General features: G+C 48.1%; 2 protein-coding genes across 10 annotated transcripts in view; both read left to right on the forward strand.

The window, feature by feature from the left end:
* Positions 1–1757: 1757 nt before the first annotated feature.
* C5AR2 (complement C5a receptor 2) lies at positions 1758–13556 on the forward strand. 4 transcript variants are annotated; one of them, XM_042232237.2, is made up of 2 exons: positions 1758–1902; positions 9342–13556. In XM_042232237.2, exon 2 carries the CDS (start codon positions 9357–9359, stop codon positions 10368–10370), a length of 1014 nt encoding a protein of 337 aa, XP_042088171.1. In that variant the 5' UTR covers positions 1758–1902; positions 9342–9356; the 3' UTR covers positions 10371–13556. The 4 variants fall into 4 exon arrangements, with proteins under 4 accessions (XP_042088171.1, XP_004015386.4, XP_027834335.2 ...); XM_004015337.6 differs by lacking the exon at positions 1758–1902 and adding an exon at positions 5339–5530; XM_027978534.3 differs by lacking the exon at positions 1758–1902 and adding an exon at positions 6501–7472.
* DHX34 (DExH-box helicase 34) overlaps positions 9367–18644 on the forward strand; it is a 30739-nt gene continuing 21461 nt past the window's right edge. For 3 of the 6 annotated variants that reach the window (XM_027978535.2, XM_042232236.1, XM_027978537.2), the window contains exons 1-2: positions 13881–13932; positions 16869–17858. In XM_027978535.2, the coding sequence (XP_027834336.1) occupies positions 17154–17858 (705 nt within the window). In that variant the 5' untranslated portion in view covers positions 13881–13932; positions 16869–17153. Of the gene's footprint in view, positions 9558–13880; positions 13933–15540; positions 15588–16868; positions 17859–18644 lie in introns of those variants that run through there. The other 3 variants (XM_042232234.1, XM_042232235.2, XM_042232233.1) reach the window with 3 other exon arrangements.

Here is an 18644-nt window from a genome sequence, read left to right on the forward strand (position 1 = left end):
GGCTTCATTTCGTTTTAGTTTATGATTGAGTAATATCCCAGTGTATGTATTTATATACCACGTATTCTTCATCCATTCATCTGTCAGTGGGCCTTTAGGTAACTTCCATGTCTTGACTTTTGTGAACACTTCTGTCATGAACATTAGGGTGCGTGTGTCTTTTCAAATTAGAGATTTCTCCAGACATATGCCTGGAAGCAGGATTGCTGGGTCATATGGCAATTCTAATTTTAGGTTTCTTTCTTTTTTTTTTTTTTAAGAAACCTCCATACTGTTCTTCATAGTGGCTGTACCAATTTACTTTTTTTGGGGGGGTTGAGTGGGTACTAAGTCTTCAAAATCCTGGGTGTGTGTTACACTCACAGTACATCTCCATTCAGACTGGCATATTTCAAGTGCCCAGGGAGCCACACAGAGGTGGTGGCCCCTGAATACGACAGTCACGTAGATATCAGCTCCTTCTTTCTCTTTGCAAGAGCTGGCTGAGTCTAGGGAGCAGCCTCAGCACGGGGCACTGGACATGGATGTTATCTGATTCTGATGGGAACTGCAGCTGAATCCTGCTATTACCATGTTGTCGTGTCTGCCCTGGGGACGATTTTATTAGAAGATGCTGTGTGAGCACCTAGAGTGCCGGGTGCTTGGCAGGACTTCCAGAAAAGGTTGTGCGTGCATTTTGATAGTAAATGTTGGTACCCATACAGACTCTCTGGCAGCAAGGTCATTGGGGGAGGAACTGAGCCCCAGCTACCTTCTGCTCTGGTACCCCCATAAAGATGCTTGTGACCTTAGAGGTCCCTTCTACCTGGACAGCCCACTTGCCTCCTTCCGCCTTCCTCCCAGCCACTTGGGGCCTTCCCTGGCTTGTTCCAGGTGGGCTGGTTAATCTCTCACTTTCAGCATGATCTTTCTCCGCCTCTTCTACAGACTTTCTTCTTCTGCCCTTAAATGTTGGCTTTCTAGAGTTCTCTTGAACGTGTGTCTTACTTTTGTGATGTCATCCAGTACCTTCCCAGCTCTCTCGCTCTCTTTAGGGTCTGGCCTCTACACCTACCTCACTCAAAATGATCCCAGTGTCTTCTCCCAAACTTCCCCTTCCGTTCTCATACCCTACTCAAGGGCTTGCCCCCACGGTTCATATAGTCACCCAAGCCTCAGTTGGGACCCACTCTGGAAGCCACCCTCTTCCCATTCCACATCTTTCCTGGTTCAAGCCCTCCATCCTCTCTCACTTGGGTCCTTGCCTTTTCTCCTGCCTGGTCTCTCGCTGCCTGGTCTGTTTTTAAAAGACCGCCCCTGTTGCTGTTCTACCTTCCTTCAGGGTGCAGCCTCCTCCAGGAAGCTCTCCCTGACTTCTTCCTCCCATCTCCCTATCCCTGCACTCCATCCCTGTTCCTGGCCACCCTCAGGCTTTCCTAGGTTGGGGGAATAAGCTGTAGGCAGTGGGGTCTTTTCCTTCACCCTGATTTGGAGAGGAGTTGCTTCCCAGAACCTGGGCCTCACAGTGGTCTTCTAGAAAAACTTGGATACCAACATGTGGGATCCAAGTGGCTTTTCTAAGGCCTGGTGTTGATCAGTGCTGCCCAGGAGGGAAGTGGATTGATGGGCCAGGCGATTGCAAAATCGGGAGCCCAAGGAATCTGCTGGGTCAACAAGTACCAAAGAGGAAGTGGTGGGGAAAGGAAGTGGATGATGGGTTTGGCTAAGCTGGGAGGGCAGAGCTCCCAAATCCTCTGCATCTGGGCCATATGACCTTCGCAATTACCCCATCTCCAACCTCCAGGATGGTATTACTTCAGATTCGTGTTGTCTGAAAGGAATATGACGTGAACCACGCACATAATTTTAGATTTTTTTCAGCAGCCAAGCAAGAGACAAGCAAAGAGAAGCAAAACGAATCAGGTAAAATAATTGAATGTTATATTTTACTGAACCAAATATATTTCAAGTACTGTCATTTCAAAATATGATTAGTACAAAAAGTTATTGAGAGAGTTCACATCCTTGATTTTTCTTCACACCAAGTCTTTGAAATCTGGTATGTAGCTTTCACTCACAGCAGCTCTCATTTCAGATCCACCTCATTTAAAATGCTCAGCAGTCTCATGCAGCCAGTGGCTACCGTATTGGACAGCTCAGGGCTATATAATTCCTTGATTAATGTTCAGATCATCTACAAAAATTTAACATCTAACTGCTGGAGTTTGTACTTCTAACATGCGAAGATTCTGGTGTGACATTCTAGAATCCTGTGATTCAAATAGTGTGTGGCTAACATTGTAGGATCCCTTGGGTCAAGAAGCCTGTGATTCCAATGTTCTGAGAGTCTGTGATTTCAACAGTTTAGGCTTCAGAGTCTTTGACCTAGCTCAGCCATCAGCAAGCTCCAGCCTGTGGACCAAATCCTGCCTGTTGCTTGTTTTTGTGAATAAAGTTTTATTGGAACACAGCCATGCCATGCAGTCTGTGGCCACCTTCATTCTGCCAGAGAATATGAATGGCCTCTTGACCAGCAAAAGCTAGCATACTTACTCTCAGTTCCCTCACCAAAAATTTACTCTTGAGCTAGAAATTCAGATTCTAAGCTGGGTGGTGATTTTTACAGCTGCTTGTTTTGTGGTACTTTTCACTTTGCACGTTACAGACACTCTTTTTCATGCATCAGATATCTTGTAATAATATATATTATTCAAAAGAGACTGGTTTCCCTGTCTGGGCCACTCACCCTCTTGGGCTTCTGGAATTCTATTAGCCCCTGGTGTGGTGGTTTAGTCGCCAAGTTATGCCTGATTCTTGTGACTCTATGGACTGTAGCCCACCGGGCTCTTCTGTCCCTGGGATTCTCCAGGCAAGAATACTGCAGAGGGTTTCCATTTCCTTCTCCAGGGGATCTAACGGGCCTGGGGATTGAACCCTGGCCTCCTGCATTTTACAGGTGGATTCTTTACCGACTGAACCACTAGAGAAGTCCCATTAGGCTGAACTTTATGAAATTACCAGATTTCATCCTGTTTTGGGGTGAGGGGTTATAACAGCTTATTATTTCCACAATGTTGTACAACTCTGACTATTTCTAACTAGTACCATTTATAACAGACTATTGTATGTAACTAGTTCCAGAACACTTTCTTTAAAAAAAAAACACATCTTATTTTTAAAATTTAATATTTTATATATACGTATATATATATATATGCGCCATACTGTGCAACATGTGGGATCTTGTTCCCTGACCAGGGATTGAACTCGCGACCCCTGCATGGGGAGCATGGAGTCTAAATCCCTGGACCACCAGGGAAGTCCGTCTAGAACATTCTCATCACCCTCAAAGGAAGAACCCATTAAGCAGTAACTTTCCATTCACATCCCCCACTTCCCCTCAGGTTCTGGCCATCACTAATCTGCTTTCCGTTGCCACAGATTTGCCAGACTTCAACCTATTATGACTCACAAAAAATGACAAATTTCATATGAGTGAATTGAGCAAACTTCTAGAGGGCTTCCCAGGTGGTGCTAATGGTAAAGAATCCGCCGTACAACGCAGGGGACTTAAGAGATGAGGGTTCCAACCTTGGGTCAGGAAGATCCCCTTGGAGGAGGGCATGGCAACCCACTGCAGTATTCGCGCCTGGAAAATTCCATGGGCAGACGAGCCTGGCAAGCTACAGTCCATGGGGCCCCAAATAATCGGACTTCTAAGATGTTCTCATTGTATCCAGTGTTGAGGGGCTGATACTCAGCATCTCAAAGGGCGTCTATAAAAGGAACCCCACTCCCTAAATGACCCCCCAACTTTTCATAACATCTGTGTCCCTGTCTCCATTCACAGCATCCCCCCGCTCCCCAGATAAGAACCTCCAGCTCCAGAGACAGTGGCAAACCTTAGCTTCCTAGAATCCGAGAAACAGTTGCCTGGGACTCGGTGATCAAGCAGTTTAAGTGATCTGAGAAATACATTCTGTAACCTCAAGATCAGAGGAGGTTTGAGCTCATAAAGGACAGCATCCTCTCCCATACCTGCCCCCACCCTCTGGGACTTCTCCCATGTTACTTTTCCCACGGGGAGCTTAGGGCTGGTGGGATGTGGGGGACGAAGGTGGTGAGAGGGAGTGGTCTAGGTCAGGCTCAGCCAAGACTAGGTCGCCCAGAGACACCCCCGCTCACACTGAGAGTTACTGTCTCTTGACCCCAAAACAACTTCCGCTACCAACGAGAGTTTCTTCTCCAAACAACAACAAAAGAAATGTATAAATATATCCCTTCAACCTCTGAAGCATGCACACAGTGGCGCAAACACCAAAACCACTGAATAAAGGATTCTGAGTCTGGAATAAGGGTCACTTCCTCTTGCTAAGCCTTTCTTCCTAAAATGTAGCTTTTAAGAATTGATAACATATGCTTTTTATTGTTCCTAATTTAACAAATGTGTACACAGCATCTCCTGTGTGCCAGGCGCTAATGTGCATGTATATTTTAAATCTCTTCATCCATTTAATGTTCATAGCTAAAATGTCCATTTCACAGATGAGGAAGTTGAGGCTCAGAAGGGTTGAGGCCCAAGCAGCTTGTCAATGGGGAACCTAGAATATGTATCCTATTGCTCTGGCTCTCAAATCCATGTTCTCAGACTCTATGCTAGGCTGGGAGAGAGGTTAGGAACCACTATGCTCAAAATCTTCCCATTTTATTTATTATTATTTTTTGTTAAGCTTTTGGCTTAGTTGTGCAGCTTGCAGGATCTTAGACTCCTGACCCAGGATCGAACCTCGAGCCTCGGAAGCGAAAGCGCAGTATTCTAACCATTGAACCACCAGGGAAGTCCCCCAAATCTTCCCATTTTAAAGAGGGAAAACCGAGGCCCACAGAGCAGATAGGACTTGTTTGTGTTTTGTCTGCCTCTGACGCCTTGGGCCCTGTGCTGGGCACCCTTGTCCTTTTACTGGAGGCTGTGGCCTTGAGCTGTCTCCCTCAGAACGTGGGAGGCGGGAGGTACACTGGTCTTCAAGGCTCTGCAAAGGGCAGAGGGGAGGGGAGGGGCTGAGTTGGAGTCTGAGAGTGGGTGGGGGTAGTGGGCTGTGGGGACTTGGTGGGGAAGACCTCAGAGGGCCCTGCTGGGACAGCGAGTCTAGGCCAAGACCCCCAGACCCCAAAGGTCAAGCCACATGTAGATCTGGCTTCCAGGAAGCTGGTGACATGGAGATTGGTGCTGGGGACACAGGGTCAGCTCCCACCCACCTTTGCCCGCTGCCCAGTAATTTTGGGATGTGTGAGTCATGGGAAGAATCCGGGACAGACGCTAGTGGCAGTAGGAAAAGGCCAATCCTGTTTTTCCCTGCTTAAGAGCGTTGGCTGGGACCTGTGAGGTGACAGTGCCTGGCGGAGTCCCCTAGGAGCTCTGGGAACCAGCTCGCAGGAATTCACTAGCTGCCAGATGCAGGAGGGAGAGACTTCAGAAGGTCTTGGCTGTCAGCCTGGATCTTGCCCCCTGCCGTGGCATCTGGCCCAACTGGGGACCATTCCTCAAGAGACGGTAAGGATGGAGGGAAGAAGGGAGGGGGGCATTTCCCCAGTCCTGGTTATATAGACTCATATTTTCAGCATCTGGGAATCAGAACTAGAATTTCAGGAGTGGAGTCTTAATACCATCGCAGTGGAATCGCATCAGAATCCCAGACTCTTGGAATTTACTTGAGCAGGTCCACAGAAAGCTTCTGTTGAAGGATCCCCATATATTAATATTATCACACTCGGGTGAGCTTCCTGAGCTCAGGAACATTGTCATACTCAGGTAGCTCATTTGGTAAAAAAAATCCTCCTGCAATGCAGGAGACCCCAGTTCGATTTCTGGGCTGGGAGGATCCCCTGGAGAAGAGTTCGGCTACCCACTCCAGTGTTCTTGGGCTTCCCTGGTGGCTCAGTGGGTAAAGAATCTGCCTGCCATGCAGGAGACCTGGGTTCAATCCCTCGATTGGGAAGATCTCTTGGAGGAGGGCTTGGCAACCCACTCCAGTATTCTTGTCTGGAGAATCGCCATGAACAGAGGATCCTGGCAGCTGCAGTCCATGGGGTCGCAAAGAAATGGACGTGACCGAGTGACTAAGCACACAAGCACACACATAGGTATAAATATAGAAATACAATTTTTTTTGGTGTATAAAATCAGAAGATAATAATACCATCCACGATGCTCCTTAAATGTCCTTTAGTCTGTGGCTGGTTAATAAGCATGGCACGCCCAGACTGGGGATTGATTTTGACCTTATGAAGAAATGAGTTGATTTGTGTCCAGATGGGGAAAGTAAATCTGAGACGCATTAAATGGAAAAGATTAAGCAATGGCACAGGGAGTGTTTGAATTTCTGTTTAATGTGTTAAAAGGGAAATAGCATTGACTGAGTTGCTTACACAGGCAAAACTCAGATTTGAACCAGGAAGACCTGGGAAGGGTGGAGTCTCAGGGTGTCGGGAGAGGGTGCACGTGGATCTGGGGCTAAGCGGCCAACACACTTCCAACGCTCATGGTGGATGCGCTCAGCTCTTCATGCCTATTAAGTTGATGAACTCTCCTAACACCCTCGAAGGTGAGTCTATTGTTCTCATTTTTGAAGACGAGGAAGCTGCAACAAAGAGAGGTTTGGTGGTTTGCCCAAAGCCACACAGCTGGTGAGGGCTTGAATTTTTATTCTGTTGAAATGCAGATTCCGATTTGGTAGGTCTGGGGATGGGCCTGAGATTCTATACTTCTTCTTTTTTGGGCCACGCTGTATAGCATGTGTGGGATCTTAGTTCCCCAACCAGGGATTGAACTCTTGCCCCCTGCTGAAGAAGTGTGGAGTCTTAACCACTGGACCACACAGGGAAGTCCTGAGGGTTTGAATTTTTAAAGCCTGCACATAGCTTCATGTTAGAGATGAAAATAATATGGAAGCGAGGTGCTAAACTTCACACACACACACACACACACGCACACACACAATGGCTTGCCCTTTTAGTAGCTACTTGGCATGGAGGGGGGGAAGGGGAGTGCCCCAACTTCCCTTCTGCCCTTCCTGTTGTGTCAACTCCAGCTGATGCCCTGTGGAGGGCCAGTCAGCCCAAAAGAGTCAGCAGAGAGCCTCAGGGTCAGGTTATTATGACATCATGCGGACGAGTCTATTTTCTACCTGAGCCCTTGATCCATGCCACAAGCTTTACAGATATTGACTCTTCAAAGCCTCCCCAAACTGGTGAGGTAGGCTCATCTCCATGACTAGCTTCTCAGATGAGGAAACCCAGAGAGAGAGCCGGCCGAAACTGTGCACTCAGAGTCACAGAGGCCAGGTCTGCTCAGGGTCACTGGCTGTCCGGCCTTCCAACTCTCCTGAACCTAAGACTTTTGGATGATGATGTTCTAGGGCCTGGAGTTTCAGAGTGGGACTAACTAACACAGTTTGAAATTCAGCTCTGTTACTTGCTTAGCTGCGCCGCCTTCGGTAAGTTCTTTCTCTATGGCCTCAGTTTTCTTGTCTGCAGAATGGGTCTAACAATGATGTGAAAACTGGAGGGTTGTTGTAAGGACTAAATGATATAACATGTAAAGGGGCTTGGAGCAATGCCTGGCACAGAACACAAAGTACTCACTAGATGGGGCTTAATAATGATAATAATGAAAGGGGATTTCCTGATGGCTCAGATGGTAAAGAGTCTGCCTGCAACATGGGAGACCTGGGTTGTAGTAGTAGTTATGATTCTCATTCTATGGTAGACAATGTCATTTCTCTGCTCAGCACCTTCCCATGGCTCCCGTCCCATGCAGAATAAAAGATGAGGAGCTTACAGTGCCTACAGAGGCACTGATACCTCTGTTTTTACCTCCCATCTATTCCACAGGAGATGGAGTTCTAACGTGTACCATCCTGTCCCCGCCTTAGGGCACCTGCACTGGCTCTTTCCTCTGCCTGGGATTCACTTCTCCCAGATCACGGCACAGCTCCCTCCCCACCTCCTTTCTTGTTGTCCAGTCCCTGTTTGACTCTTTTCGACCCCACGGACTGCAGCCCACCAGGCTTTCTTGTCCTTCACTATCTCCCAGAGTCTGTTCAAACTCATGTCCATTGAGTCGATGATGTCATCCAACCATTTCATCCTCTGTTCCCCCACCCCCCCTTCTCCTCCTGCCCTCCATCCCCTCCTTTCTGGTTTTGCTCAAATGTCACCTTCTCAGAGAGGCCTTCCTTGACCCCTCATTTAAAGTTCCACTATAAGGAATTAAAAGTTCCTTGTAATGCAGGAGACCTGGGTTCGATCCCTGGGTTGAGAAGATCCCCTGGAGAAGGGAACGGCAGCCCACTCCAGTACTCTTGCCTGGAGAATTCCACGGACAGAGGAGCCTGGCGGGCTACATGCCATCCATGGGATCACACTGAGTCAGACACGACTGAATGATTAACACTTTCACATTTGTCTCAATGAATATTCAAGTTCCAATAGTTTAGATTCTAGAGTTCCAGTTTGCTAACTGGCTAGTGGTCAATGCTCTGGAGCTTCATTAGAGCCACCAGTCACGTGTAGCTATTTAAATCAATGAAAATGAAATAAGATAGAAAGTTTAGTTTCTCAGTTACCCTGGCTCCCATTTCAAATACTCGGTAGCCACATGTGGCTGGCAGTTACTGTATTGGACCACAGATATGGACTATTTCCATCAACATTGAAAGTTCGATTGGACGGGGCTGGTCTAGAATGCCAAGCAATAAATGGCTAGCTAGCTACTAAATTCTAAGAATTTAGTATTTTGGAATTCTAAGATTTTTAGCATGTTAGAATTCTAACATGGTAATATTCTAGAATTCCAAGACGTTAATAAGCTGGGGCTCTTACACTGTAACATTTTAGAATTCCAAGATTCTAATGTGCCGGAGTTCTTTTTTTCTTATAGCTTGATTTATTTTGACTATGTTCAGTCTTTGTTGCTCTGCAGGTTTTTCTCTAGTTGCTGTGAGCAGGGACTACTTTTCCGTTCCGGAGCCCCAGCTTCTCATTGCAGTGGCTTCTCTTGTTGCGGATCACGGGCTCAGTAATTGTGGCTTCTGGGCTTTAGAGCACAGACAGGCTCAGTAGTTGTGGAGCACGGGATTAGTGGCATGTGAGATCTTCCCGGACCAGGGATCGAACCCGTGTCTCCTGCATTGGCAGGTGGATTCGTTACCACTGGGCCACCAGGGAGGCCCTGCACTGGAGTTCTAACGTTGTCCTGTCCTGGTTTCCGAGATGCTAATGGGCTGAGGTTCCTATCCACTAGGATTCCGAGGGCCTGACAGTTTTCGTCTCTTGAGTTTTCACACCATTGCTCGCCTTCCCAGGTGTCTGCAGCCTGGATGGAGAACACTTCTCTTGGCAACGAGTATGGGGATTACAGCGACCTTCCGGATCTCCCAGTGGACTGCGCTGACAGCTCCTGCATCTCCATTGACCTCCTCCACTCGACCCCACTCCTGCTGTATGCCGCCGTCTTCCTGGTGGGGGTGCCGGGCAATGCCATGATGGCCTGGGTGACCTGGAAAGAGGCCCGCCAGAGGGTCAGTGCCATCTGGTTCCTCCAGCTGGCCGTAGCAGACCTGCTCTGCTGTTTGTCTCTCCCCATCCTGGCGGTGTCAGTCGTCCACAAGGGCCGTTGGCTGTACGGGGCAGTGGGCTGCCGGACCCTGCCCTCTGTCATCCTGCTCTCCATGTATGCCAGCGTCCTCCTCCTGGCCACTCTCAGCATGGACCTTTGCTTGCTGGCCCTCAGGCCCATCTGGTGGGGGGCAGCCGGGCGGGCGTGCAGGGTGCGGGCAGTCTGTGGGACATGCTGGGGGCTGGCCCTGCTGCTCACTGTGCCCTCAGCCATCTACCGCCGGCTGCATCAGGAGCATTTCCCGCACCGGCTGGAGTGTGTGGTGGACTACGGTGGCTCGACTGTGGCTGAAAATTCAGTGACGGCCGCCCGGTTTATTTTTGGCTTCCTGGCGCCGCTGGTGGTCGTGGTCGTCTGCCATGGTGCCCTCCTGTGTCGTGCTACCCGACGCCGCTGGCCACTGGGCCTGGCCGTCGTGGTGGGGTTTTTTGTCTGCTGGGCCCCCTACCACGCGCTGGGATTGATACTCACCTTGGCGGCCCCACACTCCACCCTCCTGGCCCAGGCCCTGCGGGCTGAACCCTTGGTGGTGGGCCTGGCCCTTGCTCACAGCTGCCTCAATCCCGTGCTTTTCCTCTATTTTGGGCAGGCTCAACTCCGCCAGTCTCTGCCAGCTGCATGTCGCTGGGCCCTGAAGGAGCCACAGAGTGAGGATGAAAGTATGGTCAGCAAGAAATCGACTAGCCACGACCTGGTCTCAGAGATGGAAGTGTAGGCCAGGGGGAAATCGGTTTCTATCCTCCTATCCCATTTTGCAAGACAGGCTTCAGGCATAGCTGGATCGAGGAGCTTAATGATATTGTCATTTGTTTTTATTCATTCAACAAACATTTGTTATGCCCCTGCCATGTGCTGTGCAGATATAAAACATTTCCATCATTGCAGGAAGTTCTATTGGACAAGGTTGCTCTAGAATATCACTTGTTCAGCTCTTTGAAATCACATTGTAGTGATACCTTCTTAACTCCAGGACAGCACTTTACACACAGTTTCTCCTTTAAGGTAATTCTTACAACAACCCAGAGGTCATTTGCCCAAGATTACACACACAAGGAAATTATAGAGCTGAGATTGGATCCCATGTTTACCTGACTCTAGTATCCATGCTCTCGATCACTGAAAATTTCCTTCAATGCCTTCTTCAAATAGTACTCCCTCCAGGGAGGTCTCCCTGATTCAGTCCCCTCCCTGGGGAACAGAACATTCTGTTCTCCAAGTTTCTGGAACAAACGTTCCCAGCTAACCTGTAAAATTTCCAAGGACAACATCTGGGCTAGTTTAACTTCTGTCTTGCCTCCACCCTTCCCAAACTTTAAAAAGAGCCAAACTACGTTTGTGTACAGAGTTTTCTTCCAACTAGATTGTGAGCTACCCAATGATGGAGATCTTTTTCTTGCTTAAAAAAAAAAATCTGATACAGGGACACGTCTTAGGTCAACAACACATATTTTATTTTTTGATATTTTATTCAGCATTCTCATGGAGAAGGAAATGGCAACCTACTCCAGTATTCTTACCTGGGAAATCCCATGGACAGAGGACAGAGGAGCCTGGCAGGCTGCAGTTCATGGGGTCACAAGAGTTGGACATAATTTAAGAGACTAAACCACCAGAATTCTCATGCATGATCCAAAATTGCCTTATCAAGTGAATCCTGTCCTGGGACAAAAAGTTGGAAGAAATCTTGCTGGTAATCCATTGGGGCCAGGTGCCATTTAGGAGAGTCCTTTGTACATTTGTAAATAGTCTTTTGTAGTTTTCGAGATTTGGTTTCCTTTCTTAGTGCATCAGTGTTACTTCTTGTTAAAAAGAATCAATTTCATGAAACCTTTTAGAGTCTTTCTGAGCAACTGTCCATAGAAGTCCTTTGATCATGAAAAAGAGCCTTGCTTTTGGTTCGTTGTAACTTCCTCCTTTTGCTCTCAAGTTTCTTCTTCGGTTTTTGTTTATTTTTAGCATGAATGTATCAAGTTCTTTAGGGTTCCAATTAGAAGGTTTCCCAAGAACTAGTTTCACCTTTTCTACTCAATCCTTAGCCTTGGTAGTTTGTTATTTTCTTCCTAACTTCATATGTGTTGTTTTCTTTCTCTCATTTTCATTAAAAAAATTGTACTTCTCTTTTGTACATTTTAAGCAGATGTTAGTCAATTTCTTCCCCTTCTTTTTTTGATAATGACATAAGAATTGACCCCTCGATGTTCTAATTGCTTCCTAAGGATTCAATAGTTACATACATCTTACCCCTTGACATCCCAACTCACTGTAGAATAAATAACTTAATATGCTCAAAAGAGAAGTATGGATTTTCTCTTTCAGCCATCCTCCTGCGTCTTTTCCATCTCAGTTGATGGCAACTCTATTTCCAGGCACTCAGGCCAAGAACCTTGGGCCACCTCCGTTTCTCTCATATTCACAGTCCATGACCAATTTATTAGCCAATCCTTGCAGATTCGATCTTAAAGCATCAATCTTCTCCACCATCATCCTGGTCCAGCCATCTATTGTGGCAGCCTCTCCCTTGGGCCCCTCTTCTTATCTTGAATCCCTGTAAGCTGTTCCCCACATGGGAGCCAGAGGACTCTGTTAAAATCTAAGTCACATGGAACTCTGCCCATGGATTCCACCTCACTCAGATTGGAAGCCAAAGTCCTCACTTATATCCTCCTCCTCTCTCCCACCTCATTCCCTACTGTTTTCCAACCTTTATCCAACTACACAAGCCTGCTTGCTGACCCATGAACCCTCCAAGTTATGTGGTTATCTCAGTCTTTGCCTCTGTTTCTTCCTCTGCTTTGAATGCTCTGGCCAAGGGATCCCCATGGCTTGCAACACTGTTTTTAGCTCTTTGCCTAAATGTTACTTTCTGGGAGATACCTTCTCTTGACTATCACTGGACCAAATAGCAGCATTCCTTGTCCCTTCCCTGCTTTGTTTTACTTCATAGAAAATGCAGTTCTGCTTGACATTCTATATATTTATTTTAATCTATGTGTCTGTCTCCCTCACCAAAACATAAACTCCTTTGTTATGTTCATTTCTGTATCCTCAGTACCTATAACTGATTCTAGAAATGAAAGTTGTACCTTCTTAACCAAGACGCTATCCAAAGGAAAAAGGAGAATGATGGGAAGGATATAAAAAATGAAAGATTTGGTTGGGAAGATCCCCTAGAGAAGGAAATGGCAACCTATTCCAGTATTCTTGCCTAGAGAATCCCATGGAGGGAGGAGCCTGGTAGGCTACAATTCACGGGTCGCAAAGAGTTGGACACGACTGAGCTACTTAACAAACATTTATCAAGCGCCTATATGTATAATAGTGAAAAAAGTTTAGCTACTTTATGTATGTATACTTTTGCATTTGTTTTCCTCAACAATTGAAAAGTAGGCATTATCTTCGTTTTATAAATAGGGAAACTGAGGCTCAGTGCTGCAATGACTGACCCATCTAGGACTAAAGAGGAGTCACTTTTCTCCTGCAAGTAGTCATTCATTCAACATTCACCGACTATCTAATCCCTGTGTTTGTCTCTGGAGAACCTAGGACCTTCAAGACAGAAAGCTTGGAAGTTGAATTGTATTATTCATTAATGAGTTATAGGGTGAATTATACATGAATAGATTACATTAATGATTGTGAATTATAATACATCAATGTAAAGACCCTGATGCTGGGAAAGATTGAAGGCAGAAGGGGACGACAGAGGACGAGATGGTTGGCTGGCATCACTGACTCGATGGACATGAGTTTGAGCAAGCTCTGGGAGTTGGTGATGGACAGGGAAGACTGGCGTGCTGCAGTCCATGGGTCGCAAAGAGTAGGACACGACTGAGCGAGTGGATGGAACTGAACACATCAATGTATTAATAATACATTAATAATATGAATTATAATAACTAAATCACGGGGGGGGTGTTTTGATAGTGTCTGGGCTCAGGCCAGCGTCTTATTTTGGCTAAATCCCGGCGTCCGGGCGACCCACGGATACAACTAGCTGTTTCAGAGGCAGGATAGACCAATTCTCCACCGTCACGCCTCCACTGGCCCCCAGAGGGCGCAGCGTCTCCCGAAGCTCCGCCCAAAGCGAGGCGGGGCCTGATCACTCTGTACGCAGGCGCATAGTGAGCCTTGGGCGCTCGCAGCTGCTCATTGGTTCCTCTGTCCGCCGTGGGGGCGGGGCGGGGCCGTGGGAATGGCGTGCGCAGGCGCAGAACAGGCTTCGGGCGCGTGAGCGGTCCTGGGGACCGGAAGTTGAGGCGATCTCGGCGGTTAGCGAGGTGAGGGGGGTGGGGCGGCTGCGTGGGGCGGTGGTGGCGGCGACTGGAGTCCGATCGGGATCGGGGACAGCTTGGGAGCGGGCTGACGGGAACGGGGAGACCCCGAGATGAGGCAAGGTGTTGGAGAGAGCCGAGCAGCCGGGAGAAGCAGATGGAGATGGAGCTTGAGCGTTGCTAAGAGAACTGAGGGTCAGAGAGGTTGAAAGAAATGGAGGCACAAAAGGAGTTTCGAGAAACTGAGGAACTGAGAGACGGGGAGGTTGAGAGAGGAGAGAAGCTGAAAACTGGAGAGATCGAGGGCGAGAGACTAATGGATCCGATGGAGAGAGGCTCGCAGGGTCCATGAGAGAAGTGTGATCGCACCGTGAACTTGGGAGATGTAAAGAAAGTAGAAGGATGAGAGTGGAAACTAGGGTTTTGAGAAAAGTGTACATATGTGCGTGTATGGTGTATACGTAAGCATATAAATATATATGAGTGATGTAGAGTAGTGCCTGATATGTGTCAGCCCTAGGTAAATGTTGGCTCTTATTAGAGCTTCAAACTAGGTGACAAATTTTAGATGGAGAAATGAAGAGTCAGTGATGGAGAAAGAAGAAAACGGAGAGTCACCAAAAAAAAAAAAAAATTCAAACAAAATGAGAGATGAAAAACTGAAGAGGAGGAGTGGAATCAAATGGAGAAAGACAGTTGGAGAGAAAATCAGAGTGAAAAAAGAATCAGGGTGGGAGAGTATCAGAGCAATGAAAACAGTTGGGACCAGTCAAGGAGAGGGAAGAGAGCTAAGGGTGGCGAGCAAGATGGACCAGAAAAAAAGACGAGACCTGAAGATGGAGAGCCAGAGAGGAGAGAGAGGGAAGTAGAGAAAAATCTCTAAAAGCCTTGAGCCTAGGAAATACAGGCCAAGAGATGGTCAGAGGCACAGTAAGAGAGAAGCTTAGTCAAGCCAGGAAGTCCAAAAGATAGCCTACAACTAGACTCCTTGAGAGCTTTAAGGATGCCCCCATTCTGGCCCACATACATACGTAAGGCAGTTAGCAGCCTGGGAGGAATGCTCCCCTCCATTTCATTGTCCCTGTCTTTTTCTGAGACTCACCGGCCCAGCATGGCAACAGACTTTCAAGGCCTTTTCCTTTTTGTTCCCTTGTAGACAGGAATTCCCTCTGAAGGTGCTATGGCATCGCCCAGCCCACGTGTTTACCAGGAAGTGGTAGGCACTCCTCACAAGGTTACTCTTTTATGGGTACAGCTCTGCCAGTCCACAGGTTCTTCAACTGGCTCTTCCCTGGCTCTGATAACGCCCAGGGTTGGTCTGGGTCCCTCCGAGACTGCAGAGATAGAACCTCTGAACTCTATTCTGTGGTGCCCCTTAGAGACTGACGGCTGGGTAGAAGAAAGCATTGCTAATAAACCAAGGTGAACTGTGGCCTTTTGAGTGTAAAATTCTTTCCAGGTTGTATGCCTGCGGTTCCTCTCACTGTTTTCTCTGTCAGTCATCGTGGAGAGAAAGCACTGGGCTTGTATGTCAGTTGCTGCTTAGCTTCTCAGTGTCAGGCTAGGTAATAAACATCGCAGTGTTTTGAGATGGGGATTGTTCCCATTTTACAGGTGAAGAAACCCTCAAAGGAGTTAACTTGCACGTGGACACATATCTGGTAAATTATAAAGCTGAGGCTGAAATTCAGATCTACCTGACTGTGAAGTCTTTTACCATGGAAGGCTCAGGACCCTTTTGTCAATTTTTTTTTCATTAAAATTTTTTTCTGTTTTGGCCATGCTACATGGCATGTGGGATTTTTAGTTCCCGGGTCAGGAATCGAACCTGTGCTCCCTGCATGGAGGCTCAACCACTTGACTGCCAGCAAAGTCCCTTAGGATCCTTTGAAGATCATAAACTCCTTTAAGAATCTGAATGGTGGGCTTCGCTCCAGAAAATAGCATATACAAGGGGATGTGCTTCATTAGTTAGGAGTTAGGCAGCTAAGAGAAACCAGGCCTTAAGGAAAAAGACATTTTCTTGTGTAACGGTGAAATGGACTTTTGGAAGGAACTCAAGCACTGAATGGTGTTGCCAAGCTTCTCCCCTGTCCCTCTTCCACTTCTCTCCTTGTGGCTGCTTGGTGACCATCCTTGTGTGTGCCTCCTTGTGCCTACATGCAGTCTTTTCTGTAGGAAAGATTTCTAGGAAAAGACTATTTAAGACCTGCTACAAACAGCTCCCTGCTTATATCATCCTTGCTTTGCCAACAGTAGATAAGCTTTTCTGTCCTAGCAGCCTAGTGTAAATTCCCGGGAAAGGCCCTGACTGTCTCTCCTTGGGTCGTGTGTCTACTCCTCAGACCAGTCACTGGTTAAAGGAGGAGTAGGGTACCATGATTGGCCAGGCCTTTGTCACTTGCCCAACCAATAGAAGCTCTCAGACTTATAGGCAGTGGAAACCATGTGGATTTCCAAGAAGGGCTACTCTCCCAAGGAAGGCGCATTTGTTTTTCAAAAAGAAAAAAAGCAGACAGTGCCAGGCAGGCAAAAACAAACCAGGCAACACTTGCAAAATCAAGCACTGGATTCCAAAGGGTTTCCGGGGATCCTGAAACTCAGTGGACCACACCTCTCTCGTGTTATGGTGTCTCATGACCAAGTTCTGCTGTTGACTGGCCATGTGACCTACATTTCTTCAAGTCCAAAATCCCCTTCCTGGGGATCCTTCCCTGACTCCCAAGCATAGTCAAGGAAGGCTCCTGCAGCCCCCAGGCTTCCTTTCTTGCTACCCCCATCTCTGGATTGTCAGAGTCTGGTGGCAGGACCCCCTGTGGGCACTCAGTGTGGTCTTACCCATTGCTGTCCCTTCCCCTAGTCCAGTGCTTGCAAAACAGCAGGCTGTCAGTAAATGTGTCTAATAAATGACTGTCTTCTGGTTTTTTCCCGCAAACATCCAGGGCCTGCAGCCCCAGGATGAACTTGTGTCCATCCCAGAGGTCACCACAGGAGTCGTGAGGTGCCCTGTGGGTCACTAGCCTGACCCATGCTGCAGGCCATTTGCTCTGCCAACACCTGTGTCGACCCTGTAGCACCACTGAAGAGGAGATCAGCTCTTATAGAAGAAAGTGCTGCCTTGCAGGCACGGGCCTCTCACTGCAGGAAGTGGGGAATGTCCGAGAATATTTGGTCCAGGGGCTCAGAACTGAGGCCAGTTTTGTGACAGCCCTGGGATTGGCCACGGCATGCCGCCTCCCAGAACAAGGGAGGGCAGGGGTCCCCGGGACCGACCCCGGGCTCCCAGTCCTGAAGCGGCCCCAGAGAACTGGGACTGGAACCGTCCCGAGACACGGCGCCTCTTCGAGGATGCCTTCTTCGGCGATGAGGATTATATCCAGCAGGGTTCCGAGGAGTGTCAGAAGTTTTGGGCCTTCTTTGAACGCTTGCAGAGGTTCCAGAATCTCAAGACCACCAGGAAGGAGGAGAAAGATGCCAGGCAACCCAAGCACAGCCACCCAGCACTGGCCAACCTGCCTCGCGCCTACGACCCTCGAGACCGCATCAACCTCTCCGTCCTCGGCCCGGACGCTCGGGACTCTCGGGGGCCGGGCAGGCGCCTGCCCCCGGAGAGAGTGTCCGAGTTCCACCGAGCCCTGTTGCACTACCTGGACTTCTGCCAGAAGCAGGCGTTTGGGCGACTGGCCAAACTGCAGCGGGAGCGGGCGGCGCTACCCATTGCCCAGTACGGGCACCGCATCCTGCAGACGCTGAAGGAGCACCAGGTGGTGGTGGTGGCGGGGGACACGGGCTGCGGCAAGTCCACCCAGGTGCCCCAGTACCTGCTGGCCGCCGGCTGCAGCCACGTGGCCTGCACCCAGCCCCGGCGAATCGCCTGCGTCTCGCTGGCCAAGCGCGTTGGCTTCGAGAGCCTCAGTCAGTACGGCTCACAGGTAAGTGGGGCAGAACTGGCTTCCAGGTTTTCTCACATAACCTTGTGAGATAAGTTAGTATCGATAAGTTACGAAAACACTACCCTTTTACCTAGCAATACTTCTCCTAGAAATGTCTTTATAGATTGGCCTGGATATGGTCCAGATGACAAAGGCGCTAACAGTAGCCACTTTAGTACTGTAAAAAAAATTGGAAATGCCTAAATGTTTATCAGTCTTTCTCTAGGCAGTCAGAAAAAAGAGAATGGGGATGTTTCTTACTAATGATGTCTAGGGTTCTAATCCTGGCTCAACCACTTAAAAATTGTTATTGAGACTTCCCTGGCAGTGCAGTGGTTCAGAATCCACATTCCAACACAGGGGACTTGGGTTCTATCCCTGGTTGGGGAACTAAGATCCCACATGCTATGGGGCAACTAAGCCTAAGTGCCCTGACGAGAGAAACACATCTGAAATCGATGTGTGTGCGATGTAAGGCAGGGGTTAAGATATGTTTCCTCTCCATAACATTCTTTAGCCTGTTTGCTTCGGATGACTGGCTGTGAGATGAGGGTAATAATAGTGCTTACGTTGTGTGGTAGTTGTGATGATGAAATGAGTTGAGATACATAAAGACTTAAAGTAGTTCCTGGTCCATAGAAGGGACTCGGAGAAAGGTCAATCATTACTATTGTAATTAATTAGTATCATACATCAGGCTCCGTGCCAAGTACTTTATGTGCATTAGCGCATGTAATTCTCAGGGCATCTAGAAGGAAAAAGTATGTCTCCGGGATGGAATTGCCC

This window comes from Ovis aries, chromosome 14 (assembly GCF_016772045.2).
Source record: "Ovis aries strain OAR_USU_Benz2616 breed Rambouillet chromosome 14, ARS-UI_Ramb_v3.0, whole genome shotgun sequence".
Lineage (NCBI taxonomy): Eukaryota > Metazoa > Chordata > Mammalia > Artiodactyla > Bovidae > Ovis > Ovis aries.